Genomic DNA, 21,834 nt, shown 5'->3' with positions numbered 1-21,834 from the left:
CTCTTAGAAATTCTAAGAATAGAGGGGGAAAAAGCAGAAAGATGAGAGAGGGGAAATTTACTGGAAATATTGAGGAATAGGGCTTAAAGATAGAATATGATGTGGTTAGAAGCAATTAAATATTCTGGAACATTTTAGTTTGATTTGGAACAAATGTAAAGACCCAGTAGATATTAATTTTAATGGATCGTTACTTGAAATATTAACCCAGATTATATCTGAATTTCTTCCAGCTTCATAAAATTCTTGGAGATAAGGTGAACAATACTGCTGTAATTGAAAAGCAAGTACTAGAACTTTGGGATAGACTGTATCATTCTTGGTTTGTAAAGGTAAGTTATTTTAGCTAAGGATTTTACCTGTAAACAAATGAAGTCCTTTTATGTTATAGACTCATTGATGAAGTAGGATTGTGTTAATATTGAAAACTTTAAGCTACCAGGTCTTAAACCTTGTTCACTAAAAGTCAGCTTGAATTGATGATTTAATCTCCATGGCAGAAACTGCCAGTCTCTCTGGTTTATCATTACTTCATCCTCTGTTCAATATCAATAGCATCTCATCTTTTAGACCAGATCTGTGCAATAGAAGTATAATGCAAGTCACATATATAATGCTAATTTTTCTAGTGGCCCCATTAAAAAAAACTAAAACAGGAGTTCTCGTCATGGCGCAACCATGAGGTTTCAGGTTTGATCCCTGGTCTCACTCAGTGGGTTAAAGATCTGGTGTTGCCATGAGCTATGGTGTAGGTTGCAGACGTGGCTCTGGTGTAGGCTGGTGGGAACAACTCTGATTGGAGCCCTATGCTGGGAACCTCCATATGCCAAGGGTGCAGCCCTAAAAAAGACAAAAAGACAAAAAAACCCCACAAAAAACGAAAACAGGGGAGTTCCCATTGCAGTGCAGTGGAAACGAATCCGACTAGTATCCATGAGGATGTGGGTTTGCTCCCTGGCCTCACTCAGTGGTTCAGGGATACAGCATTGCTGTGAGTTGTGGTGTAGATTGCAGACTCGGCTCAGATCTGGCGTTGCTGTGGTTGTGGTGTAGGCCGGAGGCTGTAGCTCTGATTCGACCTCTAGCCTGGGAACCTCCATGTGCTGCGAGTGCGGCCCCAAAAAGCAAAATAAATAAATAAATAAATAAAAAAGATTTATTGGAGTGCAGTTGAACAGGCTTGATTTTAAATTTGAATTTGTTGCTTAGTGACCCATTTGGCATTGTGTGCTTTCGCCCCAGGAGGAGTTGAAGGAACAGTGATGGTTTTTGTGGGTTTGAAATACTGGGAATTAAATCTAACTGGGGAATCTGAGTGGATATCTGCTGAGGAGCCAGAGGATTGGAAAGGTTGTTATCTATTTCTTCTGCTGACTCTGGGGCTTCTGCTTACAAACAAACAGCTTTTACTCTCCTTCACCCCTTTGAGCTTCATTTATGGTTGAGGGAGGTCAGTGTTTTAAAAGCATAGGTTTGTGGGTAAGCGTATTATTTTCTTTACCTCTTTTGCTAGAGCTTAATGTCTTCATTGCGTAATGAAGATGGGCATCACCATGCTGTTGGAAAAAGTGTGAGAATGGTAACACATGTAAAAATGTTAAGAATCTCCTTCTGTTTCTAAATTTTAACTTACCAGTCACTTTGTTTATTCATTGCTCTTTCAAATCTGTTATTCCTGCATTTCTCCAATGTAATTAACTTCCAGATAGACAAGTTAAGATTTCCCCGACACTTGCTTCTTTTTCATATTCTGTTTTCCGCTGTTTGACACATAATATTGTATTGGTTTTAGGTGTACTTTTTTATATTCTTATCTTCCCCTTGCTCTCTTTAGCTTGTATGGAAGATTAACAAGGGAGATGAGGAAAGGACTAAAAAAGCGAAAGTGGGAGACCAAGGGAAAGGTTAGAGGGGCCAAAAGGGGTGTGTGTGTGAAAGTATATGCTGTGTTTGTGTTCAGTTGAATATATTGACAATAAAGTGTATTTATAAATATGCTTAGGAGGCAAGCACTTAAGCTAGGCTGAGACACAGTAGCTAGACAGTAAACAAACATATATTTTTGATCTTTTGGTGGAGTTCTTAGCTGATTTCTTAAGTAATGCAAAGTTTTTCACCTTTGTGTACTTAATAAAGTGCTCACATTCACCTAAAACAAAATAAGGTATTTATTCCTTCTATTCTTTAGGTTAAGATAGAAATTTCATGTCTGAACTCTTCTATTCCATAGAATGTAACGCATTCTGGGAGGCACAAAGGACACAAGATGCATATAAGTCGTCAGAACAGCTGGCTGGGAGACATTCTAGACTGGCAGGATATCGCTTCCTTTGTCCACGAGAACATTGAGACATTTCTATCGGTAAGAAATATTATTTATAGTTAAACTGGACTTAGAAACAAAAACAGAAACTCTAATTCCCAGTTTTCTTCCCACATTTAAAGGCCTTTTGTTACCCTGTTTCAATGCCATGACATTATAGTTTTGAGAATTCTAAATACATTAAAAAGATGTCCAAAAGCCATCGGCCTCAGGTGTAGCCCCCTGATGCCTCCTCTGTGGTTGAAGAGTGAGCAAGAGATGCTGACTCAGGAAAGCACTTGTGATGCTATGACTCTCAGATTCTATGATGGTATCTGTCTCCTAGGTTGACTACAATATATATTCCCAGTAGACCAGGGAGAGGGAGCCGCTTTTCCAGTGGGCACAGCCCTTTGCAAATGGAAATATGACTGGATGGTTAAAGCCTTAGTTTATTATCCTTCCTGTCCCTCCTTCATGCACCATCCACCTCTGCCTTGTATTCCAAAGGATGAAAGGCAGTGAGCAACAGCTTGCATGTTGCCAAGGTTCAGGGACTGTTCTCCATTTCGTAGAGTACTTTGGGAGGTATCTCAGCCTATGGTCTTTCACAGAGATGAGAAGACTTTTCTTGTCTTATAATAAACTTGGGACTCATCATGGTAATAAAAGTGGAGGTGGAGTTCCCGTCGTGGCGCAATGGTTAACGAATCCGACTAGGAACCATGAGGTTGCGGGTTTGGTCCCTGCCCTTGCTCAGTGGGTTAACGATCTGGCGTTGCCGTGAGCTGTGGTGTAGGTTGCAGACGCGGCTCGGATCCCGTGTTGCTGTGGCTCTGGCGTAGGCCGGTGGCTACAGCTCCAGTTCAACCCCTAGCCTGGGAACCTCCATATGCCGCGGGAGCGGCCCTAGAAATGGCAAAAAGACAAAAAAAAAAAAAGTGGAGGTGTCTAAAGTTAGCTTTTTTTTTTAATTTAATTTTTATCAAAATAATAGATGACCATAGCTGAAGTAAAAAACGCTTTAAGGTTTTTAATTTTAAAAAGCAATGTTTCCACAACTTAGAATAGATTTACAAGGAGATCCTGCTGAATAGCATTGAGAACTATGTCTAGATACTCATGTTGCAACAGAACAAAGGGTGGGGGAAAAAATGTAATTGTAATCTATACATGTAAGGATAACCTGACCCCCTTGCTGTACAGTGGGAAAAGAAAAAAAAAAAAAGCAAAAAAAAAAAAAAGGCAATGTTTCCTACTATTCTTTGCTTCCTATTCTTTGCTTCCCTACTTCAGTCTCATTCTCCAGAAAGAGCTCTCAATTCTTTTAGTTTTCCATGTATTTACCTCTAAATTTCGAAAATACTGTTCATGCTGCTCTTCCTTGGTTTTGCAATTTTGGGTATTATCTTTTGGCTTCCTACTATGGAGGATGAAGATACAAGGCCCTCAGCATTTCCTTACAGGTCCCTTGGGTTTTTTTGTTGCTTTTTTAACAACTCATTTGTTCCCTACGCCCATCCCCGCGCTCATATTTTCCCTTCCTCCCAATCACCTAATAGCTACAACAGTCTGAAATTAAATCCAGAAATTCATGTCCTTCAGTTCTGAGAATTTTATGTTTTGTTTTGTTTTCCCCCAGCCATACCCATGGCATATGGAAGTTCCTGGGCCAGGGATTGAATATGAGCCAGAGGTGCGTCCTATGCCACAGCTTCTGCAAGACCAGATCCCTACCTCACTGCGCTGGGCTGGGGATGGAGCCATCACTTCCACAGGGACAAGCCGAATCATTAACCCATTGCACCACAGTGGGAACTCCAGAATTTTATGTTTTTGGCAATTCCTTCCTTCTGTTTTCTCTAGTCCAGTGGCTCTCAGACTTTTTGGTCTGAGGATTCTTAAGAGCTTTTGCTCACTAGAGTTCCATATATATACTGTATAAGCAGTTCAAACTGAGAACTTTAAAAATATTTAAATATCAATTCACTAAAAAATAATGTCACATATTAACATAAAGAGCATGCTTTTTATGTCTGAAAAATAACCCTTTTCTAAAACAAAAAAAATGATTTATTGAGGAGAATGGCTTTCTTTACATCTTTGTAAACCCGTTTAATGTCTGGTTGTCATATTTGTTCTTCATATTTCTTTCTTCATTCATTCAAAATATTCTTCATTCATGAATTTGAATATGAGGAAAATCTAGTCTCACACAGATACATAGATGGAAAAGAGGGGAGTCTTTTACTAACCTTTTCAGATCATTATGACCATTCTTCACAATATTACACCAGAACTCAACAAATGCTGTTTCTTAATGGTTAGTTGCATGTGGAATTCGAAACCATTATCAATGAACTTTTTCTACTCTCTTATTATTATATTATATATTAAGGCGAAAATTTTCTACTCTCTTATATTAAGACATTGATCTGTCTTGGCTCAGAATGGTGCTTGTACCCTTATATGCTTTTACAATATGCACTGGTCATTTGTAATATCGGTTCACTAATTTCTGTGTACATGCTAACTATTGACGCATTTTTGTTTTATGGTATTAAAAAAAATCACACTCTTCAATATCACCACTTATCAGAAAAATTTAAGAAACTGTCTCAGTTCTTGATTGAATTTTTAATTTTTCCTCTCTTACTTAATACCCAACATCTCTGTCTCACTTTCTGAACCTTTCTTCTCAATCCCTTTGAGTGCATAGGAAAATTGATTGCTGTTGGTGACTACCAGTCTACTGTTAATGTATTCAGTTAATTTCTTAAGAGTTACCACAGGGTATTTCCTATCAGTATGACCCAGAAACTATTTAAAAATTTTTTTGATAAAAATTCCAAAATAAATGAATTCCCGAAAATACTGCTTGTCAAAATCACAAGTGTCAGCATTGTTGACTTGTTCCTTAGAATGTGTGGCATTATTCATTCCTTTTTTATCCCACAAGGTCAAACAGTCAATCATGCATATTTTTGTAGGCATCGTGAAGATTTTTATGTAAGGAGTTATTGTAAATGAAACCAGCCTGCCAAAGTCCTCTTGTGAAGGCTGAGCTGAGGTTTGCAAGAAATGCCGAGGACAACAAAATATGTCTTTATAAGTGGTACATTTGAGGTAGGAAAGGAATGGATAGGCCTTTCATAGAACAGATGGTATAACTTGAACATATGACAAAAACCAGAGCTTTTGGAAAGGGCACCAGAATAAAGTCAGATGTTAGGAGTTCTAGTCACAGCTCTAATTCTACTTACTAACTTCATGCCCTTGGGCAAGTTTTTTAAAATCTCTGAGCTTCATTTTGTCTATGTATAAAAGATGATATCAACTGCATTATTTCCCTCCCTCCATTGCTGTGAGGTTTATGGGAGCATTTTGAAAACTCTAATGGAAGATGTTTTTCTAATCATCTTGCTTCCATGTTTTTCATTAAGAGGAAGAATAGTCTTTGGGAGGAATAGAACAGACATTATCATGTCGGAATTAAAGTTCATGAAGAGATAAGAAATGAAAACATGTCAGTGTGCTATATATATTATACATCCTCTTTTAGTAATATTTAACATATAGTAATATCTGGTTCTAGTGAACTTACAGGTGATAGATCAAATGAACTCAGAGGTCTGATATAAGGTCTTTTTTTTTTTTTTTCTTTTTAGGGAAGTTCCCAGGCTAGGAGTTGAATTGGAGCTGCAGCTGCCAGCCTACACCACCTGCGACCTCATAGATACTAGTCGGATTTGTGATCTGCTGGGCCACAACAGGAACTCCCATGGATGATTTTCTATCTGAGGAAAGGTTTTCAGCTGTAGAGCTCTGATCCCATCAGTTCATTTCTTTTATTGTAATTTTAGCGAAGTCATTGAAGTGATGCTTTTGTATTTGTGGATGATTCTAAGTTGGAGGTGACAAGTAGGGGGAGACAAATGCCTGCACTTGTGATTCTACAAGCTAAATACAACCACAGGTTGCATTCTGACATACTCTCCTGTAGGTATTTTTTTCTATGCATGCCATTTTCATATAGTTATAATCATGCTATGTGTAACATTTTTGTGTCCTGCTTTTTTGTTTTGTTTTGTTTTTTTGTCCACACTTGTGGCATATGGAAGTTCCTGGGCCAGGGATCAAATGTGGGCTGCAGTTGTGACCTACACCACAGTTGTGGCAATGCTGGATCCTTAACCTGCTGCACCACAGCAGGAATTCCTGTGTCCAGTTTTGTTTAAACATAGCATTATGTCATATTTTTCTGAGTTACAGTAGAGAAGTTTTTGATGACCACTTAATGTTATTTGTAGTAGGTTCACCATAATATTCTTAATTATTTTTCTTACTAATCAGCTTTCAAATATTTTCAAATGATTTTTTTCATTTAAAATAATACTCAGTCTTTGGAATTCACGGTGTGGTGCAGCGGAAATGAATCCTACTAGAAACCACAAGGTTTTGGGTTCAGTCCCTAGCCTTGCTCAATGGGTTAAGGATCCAGCATTGCCATGAGCTGTGGTGTAGGTCGAGGACGCGGCCCGGATCTGGCGTTGCTGTGGCTGTGGTGTAGGCCGGCAGCTACAGCTCTGATTGGACCCCTAGCCTGGAAACCTCCATACACTTCAGGTACAGCCCTAAAAATGAAAAAAAAAAAAATAAAATAATACTCAGTTTTTGTCATTTAAGTTTATGATACTAAAATACCACAGTAAGAGCACACTAGGTAGCTGTAGAATCTTCCTGAGGATTAGTTCTGATACTCAGTTTTCCCTCCTCATCAGATCTTAGAGTCTCTGTGGATCGTGATGAGCCGGAACGTGAGCCTGCTCTTCACCACTGTCACCACGCTCCTGACCATCCTGTTCTACAGCGGGACTGCCCTCCTCAACTTTGTTCTGTCTCTGGTATGTACACACGGATAAGCACGTGTCACACTTCCTTCCACAGTAAAGTCTATTCTTGGTTCCACTTGTGTTTCCTTCCTATAGTTTCCAAATGTGGTTTTTTAGGAGATACTGTCCTTTGTTTTGCAGATAATTTTCCTGACCACACTATTTTATCTATTAAGTTCCAGTGATGAGTACTACAAGCCGGTGAAGTGGGTGATAAGCCTGACACCACTATCTCAGCCAGGTCCTTCTTCTAATATTATTGGCCAGTCTGTGGAAGAAGCTATCAGGTAGGGATAAGATAGATTTATGCTGTTCTAACTTCCTTCAGAAACTGTTCACCACGGAAGTCTATTTTTCTGTGTCTTGAACCTTCCTAGTAACATTGAGTGCTAAGCTAGTAACAGACACTGGTGTTTTCAAAATTTTTGTTTGTTCGTCTTTTTAGGACTGCACCCATGACATATGGAGGTTGTCAGGCTGGGGATCTAATCAGAGCTATAGCTGCTGGCTTACGCCACAGCCACAGCAACACCAAAACCAAGCCGTGTCTGTGACCTACCCCACAGCTCACAACAGCGCTGGATCCTTAACCCACTAAGCAAGCCCAGGGATTGAACCCACAACCTCATGGTTCCTAGTTGGATTCGTTTCTGCTATGCCACAATAGGAACTCCTTTTTTTTTTTTTTTCTTTGAGCGTTTCATGTGAGCAGTGCAAATGTTGATAAGAAAAAAATTCAAAATAGTTTCAGGATCCTGCTCCCAAGTCTGTAATGTACAAAGGCCTGTCCCCATCAGCTTTCCATCCCCAGGCTCTTTCTCCCGCTCCTGATCATTGTGTGCTTTGCTCAGGGGAATCCCCTCCTCAACCACACATATACCTCACCTTCTCTCAGAACCTTCCTTGCATTCTCAGGAATTCTAGCATTGCCCAGGAAGGAGAGTGGGTGGTCTTCCTGTTTCTTCTCCTCTCCTTCTGCAGCGGGCTATGCCCTCTGCAGGGGGTAGTTTGGATACCAGGAATGCAAAATTTTTGGTTACTTCCAAGTCACAGGGTCTGTGTGCATTGCAGGTTTTGACCAGAAATTTCCATCATGTCTTTTGGTATCCATGTATTATAGGCTTGATTTCTGAATGAGATGATTCTGCAACTTTTATTCTTCATAGGATCTTTTCAACTCACTGGCCCTCTTTTCTTTTTCCTCTTCATCATTTTAGGTAGGGAGAGGCATTTTGAAGCCCTGTCCCAGCTTCCTTCCCAGCCTTTGTCCCTCATTGCTCTTAACTCATTAATGAGACTATTGCATTTTTATTTCTTATGAATAGCAACTCAAATTAAATCCTCATGTTTTCCATTACAGCTCCTTTTTCTAATAAGTTGTTAGGTGGTCTAAAGCTTCTCTTGAAGAAGAGCTTCTCTTCTCAGCTGGCATTTCTCTTTCCACATACTTTTAAGAAAATTCGGAGTTCCTGCTGTGGTGCAATGGGATTTGGCAGCATCTTAGGAGCACTGGGACGCAGGTTCGATCCCTGGCACAAGTGGGTTAAGGATCTGGCATTGCCACAACTGTGGCTTAGGTCAAAACTCTAGCTCGGATCTGATCCCTGGCCTGGGAACTCCATATGCTGCAGGGAGGCCAAAATGATAATTACTTGGAACTAGTCTTTGACAGAAATCTTGATTTGACTGGGTAATTCTGACGGTTCTTGCCTTATTTTTTCATCATGTTCATGTAACAGCTGGTGGAGATGCCACTTTGATCTTCGGAAGACCTTGGGTTACATTCAAATAGCATGCATGAACCTAAAATATATTTCCCTGGAAACTTTGCTGGGTTTTCTTCGTTTGTCCTACTAGCCTTTATTGGACAGCAAGTAGAATCAAAAAGCTGTTAGCCAGTTTCTAAGGTATCCACATGGGACCATTCATGTAAAGATTCCAAGTTTGGGAGTTTATTAACTAATTAACAGCTTTTAGAGTGAAATTATCCTCAGGAATTTACTTGCTTTAGCATCCTCTTCAAGCCTGTTTGACCTTTAATTATCATCTTTATTAATTTAGCAATAGATAGTTTATCTAAGTGACATCTGTCTGACTCAGAAACGTTTAAGCATATGCTTTACCACCAAGGAAAAATAACTTTCTGTCTTCCTGAGAGGCTAAAGCTATTGAATCAATCACGTCAAAGGCTGCCATAACCCTCAAGCCGGTGTGGCTTAAGCCAAGTTTTCCAGTAAAATATCTGCCTTACCCATAAAGAACTTTAAGAAAGATACTTCATTTTCCTGAAGTAACCTTTATTAGCACTGCCATTCTCCCACTATCTATCATCAAGTCATCTTTTTTTCATACCGAAGATGCCACCTCCTTTGTTTTAAACAGTATTCTTTAATGTCCTGGTTGCTTGGAGTTGGTATGCTGAGCTGTGATTGGCACCTTGGTCCAGCTGATTGAGAGCTCTCGTCCATCTGGTATACCGTGATGCTTTCTAACAGGAGGAGCTGGTTGTGGCAGAAGATGATGAATTAAATTTGTGGTATTGTTAAGGCTTTTCAAATGGATGTATGAGCCTGGCAGCTACAAATTTAGGTCTTTGGTTTAGGAGGGAATTTGAGATTAGAGGGAAAGCAGTCCTCTACAGAGACATGAGGAAATATATGTCTTTTTACAGGTTACATTTGCCTTATCTTCTTGGGATTGTAACAGATGTGCTATAACAGTAGCCCATGTCTTGGTTCCAAAATCTACTCATACAAAAGTGACTCATTTTATTTTATTTTTAATATGGAACAAAATTTAACAACCCTGAGTACCGTAAATGTAATCCTAATCATTTTCAAAGTTGGTAGATTTTTGTGAATCTGAAAAATATGACACAGACAAGGTAGCTTGTTATAGTCTGGGCCATTTTTCTAACTACCACTGTATCAAGTTATATAAGTTATAAATTGTAATTCAGGATGATCTTTTGCAGTCTGAGTGCTTTTTATTTCTTTATTGGGTCAAATTCAAGATTTAGAATACACAGTTTGTTTACATAGATGCCTCTGAAATACTTTCTCATATACGTAAGATAAATAGCGAGTTCTGGTTTTACAAGCTCCTGACAAGGTTTTCATTCTTAGGATTGCATTCAAGATAGAATATGTTTCTTCATGGAAAAAGATTTTAAGAGGAAAAATACTATGCAAATGATTATGAATATACAATTATAATGTCCTGAGAGTGTAGGTTAGTCTATAAATTATCAGTGATAGCAGGTTTTATAGGCCTCAGTCTTAGTTGCCATCAATGTTGCAGATAAGTGGGAATTATTAAATACATTTTATATGATCCAGTAATAAGTTAAAAGTGGAATTGAAATTGGGAGTTAACTGCATGTCCAGACAGTGAAAGTGTCTTGGGGAATTCCTGCTGTGGCACAATGGGTTAAGAATCCGACTGCAGCGGTTCAGGTTGCAGTGGAGATGCAGGTTCCGTCCTCTGCCCAGTGCAGTGGGTTAAAGGATCTGGCATTGCAGTTGCTGCAGTTTGGATTTGTTCCCTGGCCCTGGAACATCCATAAGCTGTGGGAGTGACAATAAAAAGGAAAAATGTCTTTGTTTTTCAAGCTTTGCCTTCTGAAGTATGTGGCTGCTTGATAATCACTGTCTCATTGAATCCTGAACCTTAGTTATTTTTCTCCACTCTGAATAAGTATTCTTCTAAATTGAATACATTTGTGACTGGGTTTTCATTTCATGATTTTTTGAGTTAGTGGCATGCATCCCTTACTTCCAAAGCATTTTCCTCCACTTAGAGCATGTTGTGTCCTGAATGTTTGCATCACACCCTTCTTCCCCGATGCTCCATCCTGCTTGCTCTGGTGGAGATATTGCACATTACTAAGTTGCATGTTGTCACGGCCTCAGTGCAATTTAGTGTGTGTGATATTTTCACATGAGTGCATGCACACGGGTATGGCTCTTGCTTGTGGGATTACAGCTTTTCAGGGCCGGAGGGAGTCCTGGTGAATTAGATGGGAGTATGTACCCTGAGATTTTCATGTGGAAAATGAATTTGCTTCCCATCACTACCCCCAGTTTTGCAGAATTAAAAGTATTTAAGTTTAAAAAAGTAAATCAGGAGTTCCCGTCGTGGTGCAGTGGTTAACAAATCTGACTAGGAACCATGAGGTTGCAGGTTCGATGCCTGCCCTTGCTCAGTGGGTTAACGATCCGGCGTTGCCGTGAGCTGTGGTGTGGGTTGCAGACGCAGCTCGGATCCCGTGTTGCTGTGGCTCTGGCATAGGCTGGCAGCTACAGCTCTGATTAGACCCCTAGCCTGGGAACCTCCATATGCCACGGGAAGCGGCCCTAGAAAAGGCAAAAAGACAAAAAACCATAAATAATAAATAAATAAAATGATGGTTTAAAAAAAAAAAAGTAAATCAACATCGATTATTTAGTGAATCAGTATTACCAGTTTTTACTTTGAGTAAATTAAATAATCATTGGAAAGAAATTCTTGTGGATTTAAGTATATAAAAGTTTTGTTTAAATTAAAATGTATAAGAAAGAGTTTAAAGGTATAAGAAAATATATTTTCATTTATTTGAAGAGATCCTTCTCAGCACTGGACTAGAGAGGCATAATCTCTTAAGCATATTTGGGAAAATTAGCTAGAGTTATTCAGAAATAACTAAGTCATTAAATGTAATGCCTTTTTCACCTACTTGATTAAAGATCGGTCTAAACTTTTGCCTCAAGTTTTCAAGGGAAATGACCTTTAAAAACTTTGCCTTGTATTTAGTTTCTTGTTGTGGTGCTTTAAAAATTGTTAAATTCATTTTAATAGGCTTATAATAGAACTAGTGTTGAGATATACATGTTTGCTCTTGCCTATGTAATTGAAACAACCTCTTGTTGATTTTTTTAGTTAGCACTAGAGTATGTATCCATGAACGTAGACATTGTCAAAGACAGAAATCCATTATTAATTATATAAAACTACTGCCAAGGACTCCCCATGATTTGATGTGATGCTACTGTCATGTATGCTTGTGTGTGTGACTCACTGTTATTTCCAGCGGGGGCGGAAGGCTTCCGTGGAAGCAGCTCCTCCTGAGCCCCTCAGCAGCATGTAGGTCTGTGTGCACGTGGTGACCATTCCCCTCTGCAACGGGAAACCCAGTGTCAACCAGGTTTCTGCACATTTCACTGTGGGGCTGGGTCTCTGGGGTGGCTGGTGAATCGGGAAAGGGAGGGAGCTGTAGCTTCTGGAGAGAGGTTAGGTAGTAGTAATGAAGGGAGCTGGCGGATCCTTTTCCCGATTTTATTTTATATGCTGTGTCTCTGGAGATGGCTGCCCTCTGCCCTGGCTTACCTTCTACTTGAGGTACAGCGTGTCACACAGAGGGCAGACTGCTGCTGTTCTGTGTCAGTAGATAATCGTGTTGTCCCCTAGGGGAATGATAGTCTAATATCTTCCTATCTGACCTTTAGAAAGAAAAGTGGGCGGAACCGGTGTAAGGAAATGTTGGGAGTGGGCAGAATTTGGTTGTAGGCTTTTGACTCTGCTTTTTTTTCTTTCCTCTTTCCTTAGATTGTGCTTCCTACTTGTGAGTAGTCTAGGGCCCTACATACCTGAGGGAACAGAGTTTCCTTCATTTCTTTTTATTAATTTATTTATTTGTCTTTTTAGGGCCTTAAGTGTGGCATATGGAGGTTCCCAGGCTAGGGGTCTCCATTGGAGCTGTAGCTGCCAGCCTGTCACAGTCACAGCAACTCGAGCTGAACCACATCTGTGACCTACTCCACAGCTCATGGCAATGCCAGATCCGTAACCCACTGAGCCAAGCCAGGGATCAAACCTTCGTCCTCATGGATATTAGTCGGATTCGTTACTGCTGAGCCATGATGGGAACTCCTGCACAGAGCTTTTTGACTGGTTTTTCATTCTCTCCACCTGCCTCCTTGCTTCAAATCTCACTCCATTAAAGCACGTCATCTATCAAATCCTGAGTGGTCTGGCTGGTTCTCTCTCACTCAGTTTAGAAAAGTAACATGAGTAGCATGGCATTGCTGTGGCGTACGTAGGCCATCGGCTACAGCTCAGATTCGACCCCTAGCCTGGGAACCTCCGTAGGCCACGAATGTGGCCCTAAAATAAAAGACCACAAAATTTAAAAAAAAGTAACATGAACACTTTTTTTTGGTCAGAAATGAGAGGGGGTAATAGCTGAAGTAAAAAATTAGAAAACTTTTGAAAAAAGTAAGTTTCATCTTAGCGTTTATAAAGACAGAGAGCTGGTTAACAGTTACAATCCTGATGAGTCATTTGCACTCAATTCAAGCCTCTAGGAGTTAGATACATAGTTCTGTAAAGGAGGCTTGGCCACTCACACCTTTAAGTGCCCTAAGGAATCATTATGCAAGTGCTTATTAGGGAAAAACCTGGACGAAAAGCTGATTGTGTATGAACTTGGAACTTTTTTCACAGACAGGTATGCTTAGGCGAGACCTAACCAGATGGGATGCCCTAAGGCCTGCCTTCCAGAAGAGGGGACGCCACCCCGTCGCATGTGGCATGGGACAGGGAAATGTCTGTGAGATTCTGGCAGTGGAAGGTCTCTCAGTGAGGACCTGTTAGAACTGGGAAGAACCAGGGGCTCTGCTGGTGGCATCCACTCAGAGCCAGACTGAGCTACCAAGAGAGGGGGAAGAGAAGCTCCTCCTGAGTCTCCTGGATTTGATTCTCTTCCATTGCTGAGTGCTGCAAAGGCCTGGAGATGGAGTTGGAGATGGAGATGGAGAACCAGTCAATCACCTTTAAAGAGTCACTGGAAAGAGAGGTCCTAGAAGGCAGCACAGGCAAATAGTCTTCCACTGAGAGGAGAGGATTGCAGTGGAGAGTGGAGGAAAACTATGTTATATGCATGCCAGATGGTGACCTTGGTACAGGTTGTCTGTAAATTTCTACAATAGGTGCTGGATCATAGGGCTGTGATCCCTTATAAAGGGAAGGGTAATTTCTGGTGGCACCCAGCACAGGTCATGCACATCCACCCTTAGAAAATGGCTCAAGTCAGAGCTTTTGTGATTTTTCGCAAGGAATTTGATGAAGTATATTGTAATGTCTTTCTTTGATAGCAAGACAGGAATAATGCTCACTGAATCTAAGTATCCAGAAAATGTTGATCAGTGGGCTGATATCAATGAGTGACTGAAATGAGAGAATGATCTTTCATTGGTCTGATTGTAAGGAATATTCTTACACTGATTAAACTTGATTTCTGGTAACGGACCTGTTCTCCATGACATTAGTTATGTGCCAGAAAGAGTTTTATTTCATCGTGAGAGTGACTTATTCCTAGCAATCTCGAATTACCTGAGAGGTAAGTGATTATATAGTCAGATTTGGGGATTTTATTGCTCATACAGCTTAATCAGTACCTTCAATTTAAAATAACGCAACACGTTGTGACATGTTACTTGCACTCTTAGCATTGCCATACCCTGTACTACTTTGGCACAAAGCAAATTATACTCCCTAGAACTGAGGGAGAAAAGAGAAATGTACTGTGTGCATTATTTTTAGCCTTACTACAATACTAATTGGTAATGATACAATTATAATAACACCAACCTAAGTGATTATTGTGCAGCAGGCACTAAGCCTAGCATTTTATTATTTTATTTTATTTTGTTTTATTTTATTTTTAGGGCCCCCACCCATAGCATATGGAATGTCCCAGGCCAGGGGTCTAATTGGCGCTATAGCTGCTGGCCTGCACCACAGCCACAGCAACGTGAGATCCAAGCTGCATACGTGACCTACACGACAGCTCACGGTAATGCCAGATCTCTAATACACTGAGTGAGGCCAGGGATCAGAGCCACATCCTTATGGATACTAGTCAGGTTCATTATCGCTGAACCACAACAGGAACTCCAAGACTAGCATTTTTGTTTTTGTTTTTGTTTTCTGATTTTTAGGGCCGCATCCGAGGCTAGGGGTGTTATCGGAGCTACAGCTGCCAGCCTATGCCAGAGCCACAGCAACACCATATCCAAGCTGCATCTGCGACCTACACCACAGCTCATGGCAACGTTGGATCCTTAACCCACTGAGCAAGGCCAGGGGTCAAACCTGCAACCCCATGGTTCCCAATGGGATTCGTTTCTCCTGTGCCACGATGGGAACTCTCCAAGCCTAGCACTTTAATTGCATTATTGTTATTGTTGTTTTTCTTTTTGGCTGTTCCTGTGGCCTATGGAAGTTTTGGGGCAGGGATCAAACCCTTAGCACAGCAACAACCCATGCTACAGCAGTAACAACGCCAGGTCCTTAACCTGCTGAGCCACAGAGGAACTCCCTAACTGCATTATTAATCTTCATAATAACACTATGAGGTGAATGCCATTATCACTATTTTACAATTGAGGGTGAGGCTGAGAAACATTTCATGGTGTTCAAGATCAGGTCGCAAATAAGTGACAGACTGGAATTCTAAAGCCGCTGGTGACAAAGCCAGAACTATTTCAGGTTTTGTGACTCCCATTGTCCTGTTATTTCTACCAAATCCATATGCTTTTATTTCTCCTTCCTTAACATTTCTCTTTCATTTATTGCATTTTCTTGTTTCCCTCCTCACTGCTACTCCTTTAGTTTCTGAGTCTCCTAACTACTAGGCCAGTCTCCTTCCTTTTAGTTTATCCTCTACCCTAACATGTGCTGAGTAGTCACTGTGTGCCAGCACCAAATTATGTGATTTGCATATGTTATTTCATTGATTGTCTGTTAGGAACCCTCATTCGTCCAGAAAAGAGACCTCTGGTGAGACATCAAGTAAATCTGTAAAACTGGAAGGGTGCTTCAGTTAAAAAAAAAAAAAAAAGTCAACATAATGAGGGCTTGAGTTATTCCAGGTGAGGAGGCAAGAACAACCCTCAAAATTGTTGGCTCTCTGTACCAGGTCACTCTGGAGAACTAACTCCCAGTCCACACACCCAGAGCATGGAAGGCTAGAGTGGGACCCATAGGTTCTATACACACACTCTGAGCACATACATGGCTTGTCTCATTTCTCACCCCACACTGCCCACTGTCCTCATGTTCTTCCTCTGTTTTCCAGAGCACTTCACTGTAATGGTATAAGACCCCAGTTTGTTGCAGTGGATATACTGAGCTCCTCTCTCCTCTTGGAAGTGGTCAGCTAGGATAACCATGATCGAATCAAGGCCCTGTCCAGGACCAGATGCAGCTGTAATATAGCCCAAGCTTCTTTTGGGTGGTCTCTTGACGTTGAAAGCTGTTAAGTACGTGACTGACCTGCATGAGAATTTCTTAGTAATTTGTAACAGAAATCTGGACACCAGAAATGATACTCACCCAACATCTTGGCCTTGAGTGAGCTGAGTTCCTGGATTGGGAGTCAGTGTACCAGGAAGCATAGATAGCTCCAGCAATTTCCAGAAGGGTTTTCTTGCCTTTTAACTATGGGTAGCTCAGGTTCATATCACCTTCATTTTGATCTTTTTTTTTCTTCTCATTTTTCAAAAAAAACATACTGTACTTACAGTTTAACAGATTTAACCTGGGTTCTGACCAGGAGTTTCTTTTCTGCCTGGATGAGGAGACCCAAAAGGAAATCAGTGAAATAACATATGCAAAACAAGTAACACAGTGCTTGGCATATGGTGGGTTGTACAAGTTTACTATTGCTGCATAACAAATATTCCATGAACTTAGTGGCTTAAACAACACAGACTTTTTATTTTACAGCTCTGCCGGTTGGAAATCTTAAAATCAAGGTATCAGTAGGACTGCATTTTTTCTGAAGGCTTTAGGGGAGAGTACAGTTTCTTGTCGTCCCAGCTTCTAGAGACTGCCCACATTCTTCAGCTTATGGTCCCTTCCTCTGTCTTCAGTGCCACCAGCATTGCATCTTCAAATCTCTCTTTCTCTTCACACCTTTTTTTTTGGTCTTTTTGCCTTTTCTAGGGCTGCTCCCACGGCATGTGGAAGTTCCCAGGCTAGGGGTCTAATTGGAGCTGTAGCCGCTGGCCTACGCCAGAGCCACAGCAATGTGGGATCCGAGCCGCTTCTGCAACCTACACCACAGCTCATGGCAACGCCGGATCCTTAACCCACTGAGCAAGGTCAGGGATAGAACCCGAAACCTCACGGTTCCTAGTTGGATTTGTTAACCACTGCGCTATGATGGGAACTCCTCTCTCTGAAACTCTACTTCTAGCTTCTTGTCTCCTTCCCTTACTCAGACTCTACTGCCTTTCTCTTTTTCTAAGTTTGGTTTTTTTTTTTTTTTTTTTTTTTTTTTTGGAGATACAGTTCACATGCATAAAATTCACCATAAAGTGTACAATTCAGTGGTTTTTAGTATATTCAATTTGGTTAACCATCACATTCTCTAATATTAGCACCTCCTCCCTCTTATAAAGACTTTTGTGATTACATTAGGCCTCCCAGTGTAAGTAGTCCAGGATAACTTCCCCATCTCAGCATTAATCACATCTGCAAGGCCTCTTTTGCCATCTAAGTTAACATATTCACAGCATTAGGATGCAGACATTATTGTGGGGCCGTTTTTCAGACTGCCATCTGGGTCCTCAGCAAGTGGTAGTTTCTCTTGACCTTACCTTCTCAACTCTGATACACCAAGCTCTGAGGCACAAACTTCTAGAGTCTTTATCATCATCAAGCTCCTCTGAGTGCTGATCGAGTATACTGATCTCAGGAAATCTGATAACAGTAATACCGGTAGAAGCTACTGTTTATTGAGCACCTACTATGTGCCAGGTTAGTTATGAGAGGCTTCAGATGTGTTGTCATTTAGTTTTCCAGAAGTTGAATTGCTCTTTCTGCCAGCATCCACCCACATAATACCTCAAGTGTGAAGTTAAGCCTTGTACCTTGAGGAGATGTGGTGTGTGATGCAGCAGGCGGTAACTTCTGGCTGCATGTCCGTGGACTGTAGGTGTTCTCTGAATGGAGAGAGAAAAACAATTGCTAATGTTTCTTAAAAAGTTAGACAGGCACCATATGACCCAGTATCTTCACTACAAAGTATTTACTGCAAAGCAGTGAAAGCATATATCCAAAACTTGTGCTTAAATGTTCATAGTAGTATTTTACACAATAGCCCCAAACTGGAAACAGGCCAAATACCCATCAACTGATGAATGGATAAACAAATTGATAATATCCCTATAATGGGATACTACTCAGCAGTGATGAACCTCAAAAGCATTATAGTAGGTAAAAGAAACTAAACACAAAAAGCTACGTAATGACAGTGGGAATGTGCTTGACTATTGAACTGTCCACTTAAAAATGGTTAAACGGTGAGTTTCCTTCGTGGCTGAGTGGTTAAGGAACCCGACTAGGATCCATGAGGGTATGGGTTTGATCTCTGGCCTTGCTCAGTGGGTTAAGGATCTGACGTTGCCATGGGCTGTGGGGTAGGTCGCAGACATGGCTCAGATTTGGCATTGCTGTGACTGGCATAGACTGGCAGCTGTAGCTCTTATTTGACCCCTAGCCTGGGAACTTCCATATGCTGTGGGTGCGGCCCTAAAAAGCAAAAAAAAAAAAAAAAAAGTTGTAAGTTTCATTTTATGTATATTTTACCATAGTTTTTTAAGAAAGGTATGTAGCATACGATTCTGTTAATAAGAATTTCTAAAAAAGGCAGTGTAGTAACGGAAAGCCTATCTAGTGGCTGTAAGAGACCAGGTTCCGGGAGGGATTCACTATAAAAGGGCATGAGAAAACTTTTTGGCAGGATGGAAATGTTCTATATTTTGATTCTAGTAGTAGTTGTGCAACTGTATGCATTTGTCAAAATTTGCTGAATTATATCCACTTAATGAGTTTTAATTTTTGTTTGTAAGTTACAATTGAGTAAAACTGAATACAGAAAAAAAAGAAGAGGAAAAAATGGCTAGGAATTTGAGGAGTTAAAAAGTTCTTAGTAAATTAGGAGTTCCCGTCGTGGCGCAGTGGTTAACGAATCCGACTAGGAACCATGAGGTTGCGGGTTCGGTCCCTGCCCTTGCTCAGTGGGTTAATGATCCGGCGTTGCCGAGAGCTGTGGTGTAGGTTGCAGACGCGGCTCGGATCCTGCGTTGCTGTGGCTGTGGTGTAGGCCAGTGGCTACAGCTCCGATTCGACCCCTAGCCTGGGAACCTCCACATGCTGTGGGAGCGGCCCAAAGAAATAGCAAAAAGACAAAAAAAAAAAAAGTTCTTAGTAAATTATTAGGTATTTCCTCTGTTTTTTTGTAAAGCTGTGTGCCCGATTGTAATAAGTGTGAGGGGAATATATTGTCCTGTCTTCCCTCATTGGGGTGCATGAAAATGTGCAGTTACTGCAAACAATAGATAGTGCATTTAGAATGCACAAAACTACTTAAAATTTGCCTTTCTGAGAGTATTACCAACAGCCAGTATTCCCAGCAGTAGAAGAAAGGGAGACTGTTTTCCTACAAGTGGTCCTTTTTTTAATTGGGCTTTGCTTACTTGCCACCTAGAGGGTGATTCAGTTGTGATAGTTCCATTGCACTTGGATGTTAACTTGTTTTTGACTTAAAAATTTTTAAATACCATAAGGTATATCAAAGTATCACACGTATATCTTTTCTCACCAGGCCCCCTCCCCGTTCTAGTCCGATTCTGTACTTTTTTTCTTAGCCTTTGTTCTCATTAATCCCTTCATGATATTTGATATTGTTATTACCTCATTCTCAAAAGCTTCTTTCTCCCTTGATCTCTGGGAATAGTATCCTCTAGTGATTCTTCCTAGTAGAGAAGTGATTTCATTATCTCTTTGGCTGCTTTATCTTTGTCCTTAGGTCCCTCATGCAGACGTAGCTCATTGGCCCATTTTTTTTAGGTTTGCAGCGAGGGATATCTTACCCCTTCCTATGATTAGTCTTTTTGGGTGCATCTCCAATCTCTTGTCTCAAGTTCTCTATTAAGCCTTATCTCTTATTTCCAGCTACCTCCAGGGTATTTTATCATCCTTTTTTGACAGAACATTGTCCAAACTAAACTCCCTTTTCCTCCATGTCTTCTCCCACTCTGTGGTTCCTGGTGACTTTGAGACACTGCCTTTCTTTCTCTCTCAGATTTAAAAACTGAATCTGTTATGTTCTCTTTTTCTTTCATGTCTTCTGTTCAGTTACTGTTCAGATCTTTTATATTTCCTGTGGGCTGTCTGTCTTCTTCTGTCCTGTCTTTTTGATACCTTTTTAGTCTGTGTTGTTATTGTCAGAGGTCATATGGCATCTTTAAAATGTTCTTGAATGAAAGCTTCTGGTCAGTATGGCAAGGTTTCACGATTTGGGGAGCCACTTTGTCACCAAATCCATGCCCCAGAACCCTATGAAATGGCTGAATCAGTAGGTGCCAGAGTTTGACTTTGCGCTCATTGTACGCCTCTGTGGGATGCTTTGGAAAAGTTTGGTCCTTTTGTGTGTACAGTGTCACTTTTGCTGCCACGGTTTCTGCTTTTTCAATTACAGACAGCTTTTCCTTCCCTCCTGAGTATGTGAATGTGTCTCCCGTGCACCCTGCAGATTCCTGGTTTTTGTAATTTTGTGATATCTTGGGATAACTTAAGGTTTGCTGCCTTTGTGTTTTCTCCGAGCAGTTCCTTATTTCTCTTCCTTACACAGTGCCGCCTTAATCTTCCAACTGAAGCAAACATGAAGCACCTGAGATTTTCCTGCGCCTCATTCCTATTAATCACCGAATATGTGTGTCTGTTTTTACCCTGCTTGTATTTTCCTCTCTGATTTTACTTTGGAGTTTGTTAAGTTTTGTTTTGTTTTTGTCTGTTTGTTTGTTTTTTGTAAATTCTCTCCCAGTGACCTGCATACTTTGATAACATTTGTAGAACTTACTTTGTAGTTTTAGTTGCCTGATTGAAGAGACATGGGAACATTTTGTGAACAAGAGAAGAAGAACTGTTAGGAGTTCCCGTCATGGCTCAGTGGTTAATGAATCCGACTAGGAACCGTGAGGTTGCGGGTTCAATCCCTGGACTCTCTCCGTGGGTTAAGGATCCGGCGTTGCCATGAGCTGTGGTGTAGGTCGCAGACGCGGCTTGGATCTGGCGTGGCTGTGGCTGTGGCGTAGGCTGGCAGCTGTAGCTCCCATTAGACCCCTATCCTGGGAACCCCCATATGCTGCAAGTACAGCCCTAAAAAGCAAAAAAAAAAAAGAAGAAGAAGAAAAGAAAAAAGAAAGACTGTTATATTATCCTTCACTTGCTCTTCCCAAAAGGGAGGACTGGCCACAGCTTGGGTGTCTCAGAATTTAACTACATCCTCAGAAATGTGATATTCACACTTACTTTTCTATTTATTTTGGTGGTGAACGATCTACTTCAGAAGTGAAGAATTAGGAGTTCCCGTCGTGGCGCAGTGGTTAACGAATCCGACTAGGAACCATGAGGTTGCAGGTTCGGTCCCTGCCCTTGCTCAGTGGGTTAAGGATCTGGCGTTGCCGTGAGCTGTGGTGTAGGTTGCAGACGCGGCTCGGATCCCGCGTTGATGTGGCTCTGGCGTAGGCTGGTGGCTACAGCTCCGATTCGACCCCTAGCCTGGGAACCTCCATATGCCGCAGGAGCGGCCCA

The 21,834-nt window shown here is 41.0% G+C and overlaps 1 protein-coding gene and 1 non-coding gene across 3 annotated transcripts in view; both read left to right on the top strand.

Moving 5' to 3' along the window:
• Positions 1 to 21,834, top strand: part of TMEM245 (transmembrane protein 245) — a 101,464-nt gene that overhangs the window by 54,793 nt on the left and 24,837 nt on the right. For both annotated transcript variants that reach the window (XM_021067267.1, XM_005660320.3), the window contains 4 exons: positions 234 to 332; positions 2,231 to 2,362; positions 7,084 to 7,206; positions 7,336 to 7,481. In XM_021067267.1, coding sequence (XP_020922926.1) covers positions 234 to 332; positions 2,231 to 2,362; positions 7,084 to 7,206; positions 7,336 to 7,481 — 500 coding nt within the window. The remainder of the gene's footprint in view (positions 1 to 233; positions 333 to 2,230; positions 2,363 to 7,083; positions 7,207 to 7,335; positions 7,482 to 21,834) is intronic.
• MIR32 (microRNA 32) lies at positions 11,062 to 11,131 on the top strand. The gene has a single exon (NR_049170.1). It is a non-coding gene; the product is annotated as a microRNA 32 (primary transcript).

Source organism: Sus scrofa, chromosome 1 (assembly GCF_000003025.6).
Source record: "Sus scrofa isolate TJ Tabasco breed Duroc chromosome 1, Sscrofa11.1, whole genome shotgun sequence".
Classification (NCBI taxonomy): Eukaryota; Metazoa; Chordata; class Mammalia; order Artiodactyla; family Suidae; genus Sus; species Sus scrofa.
Note: the sequence above shows the minus strand (reverse complement) of the source record. Positions and strands in the feature narration are given on the sequence as shown.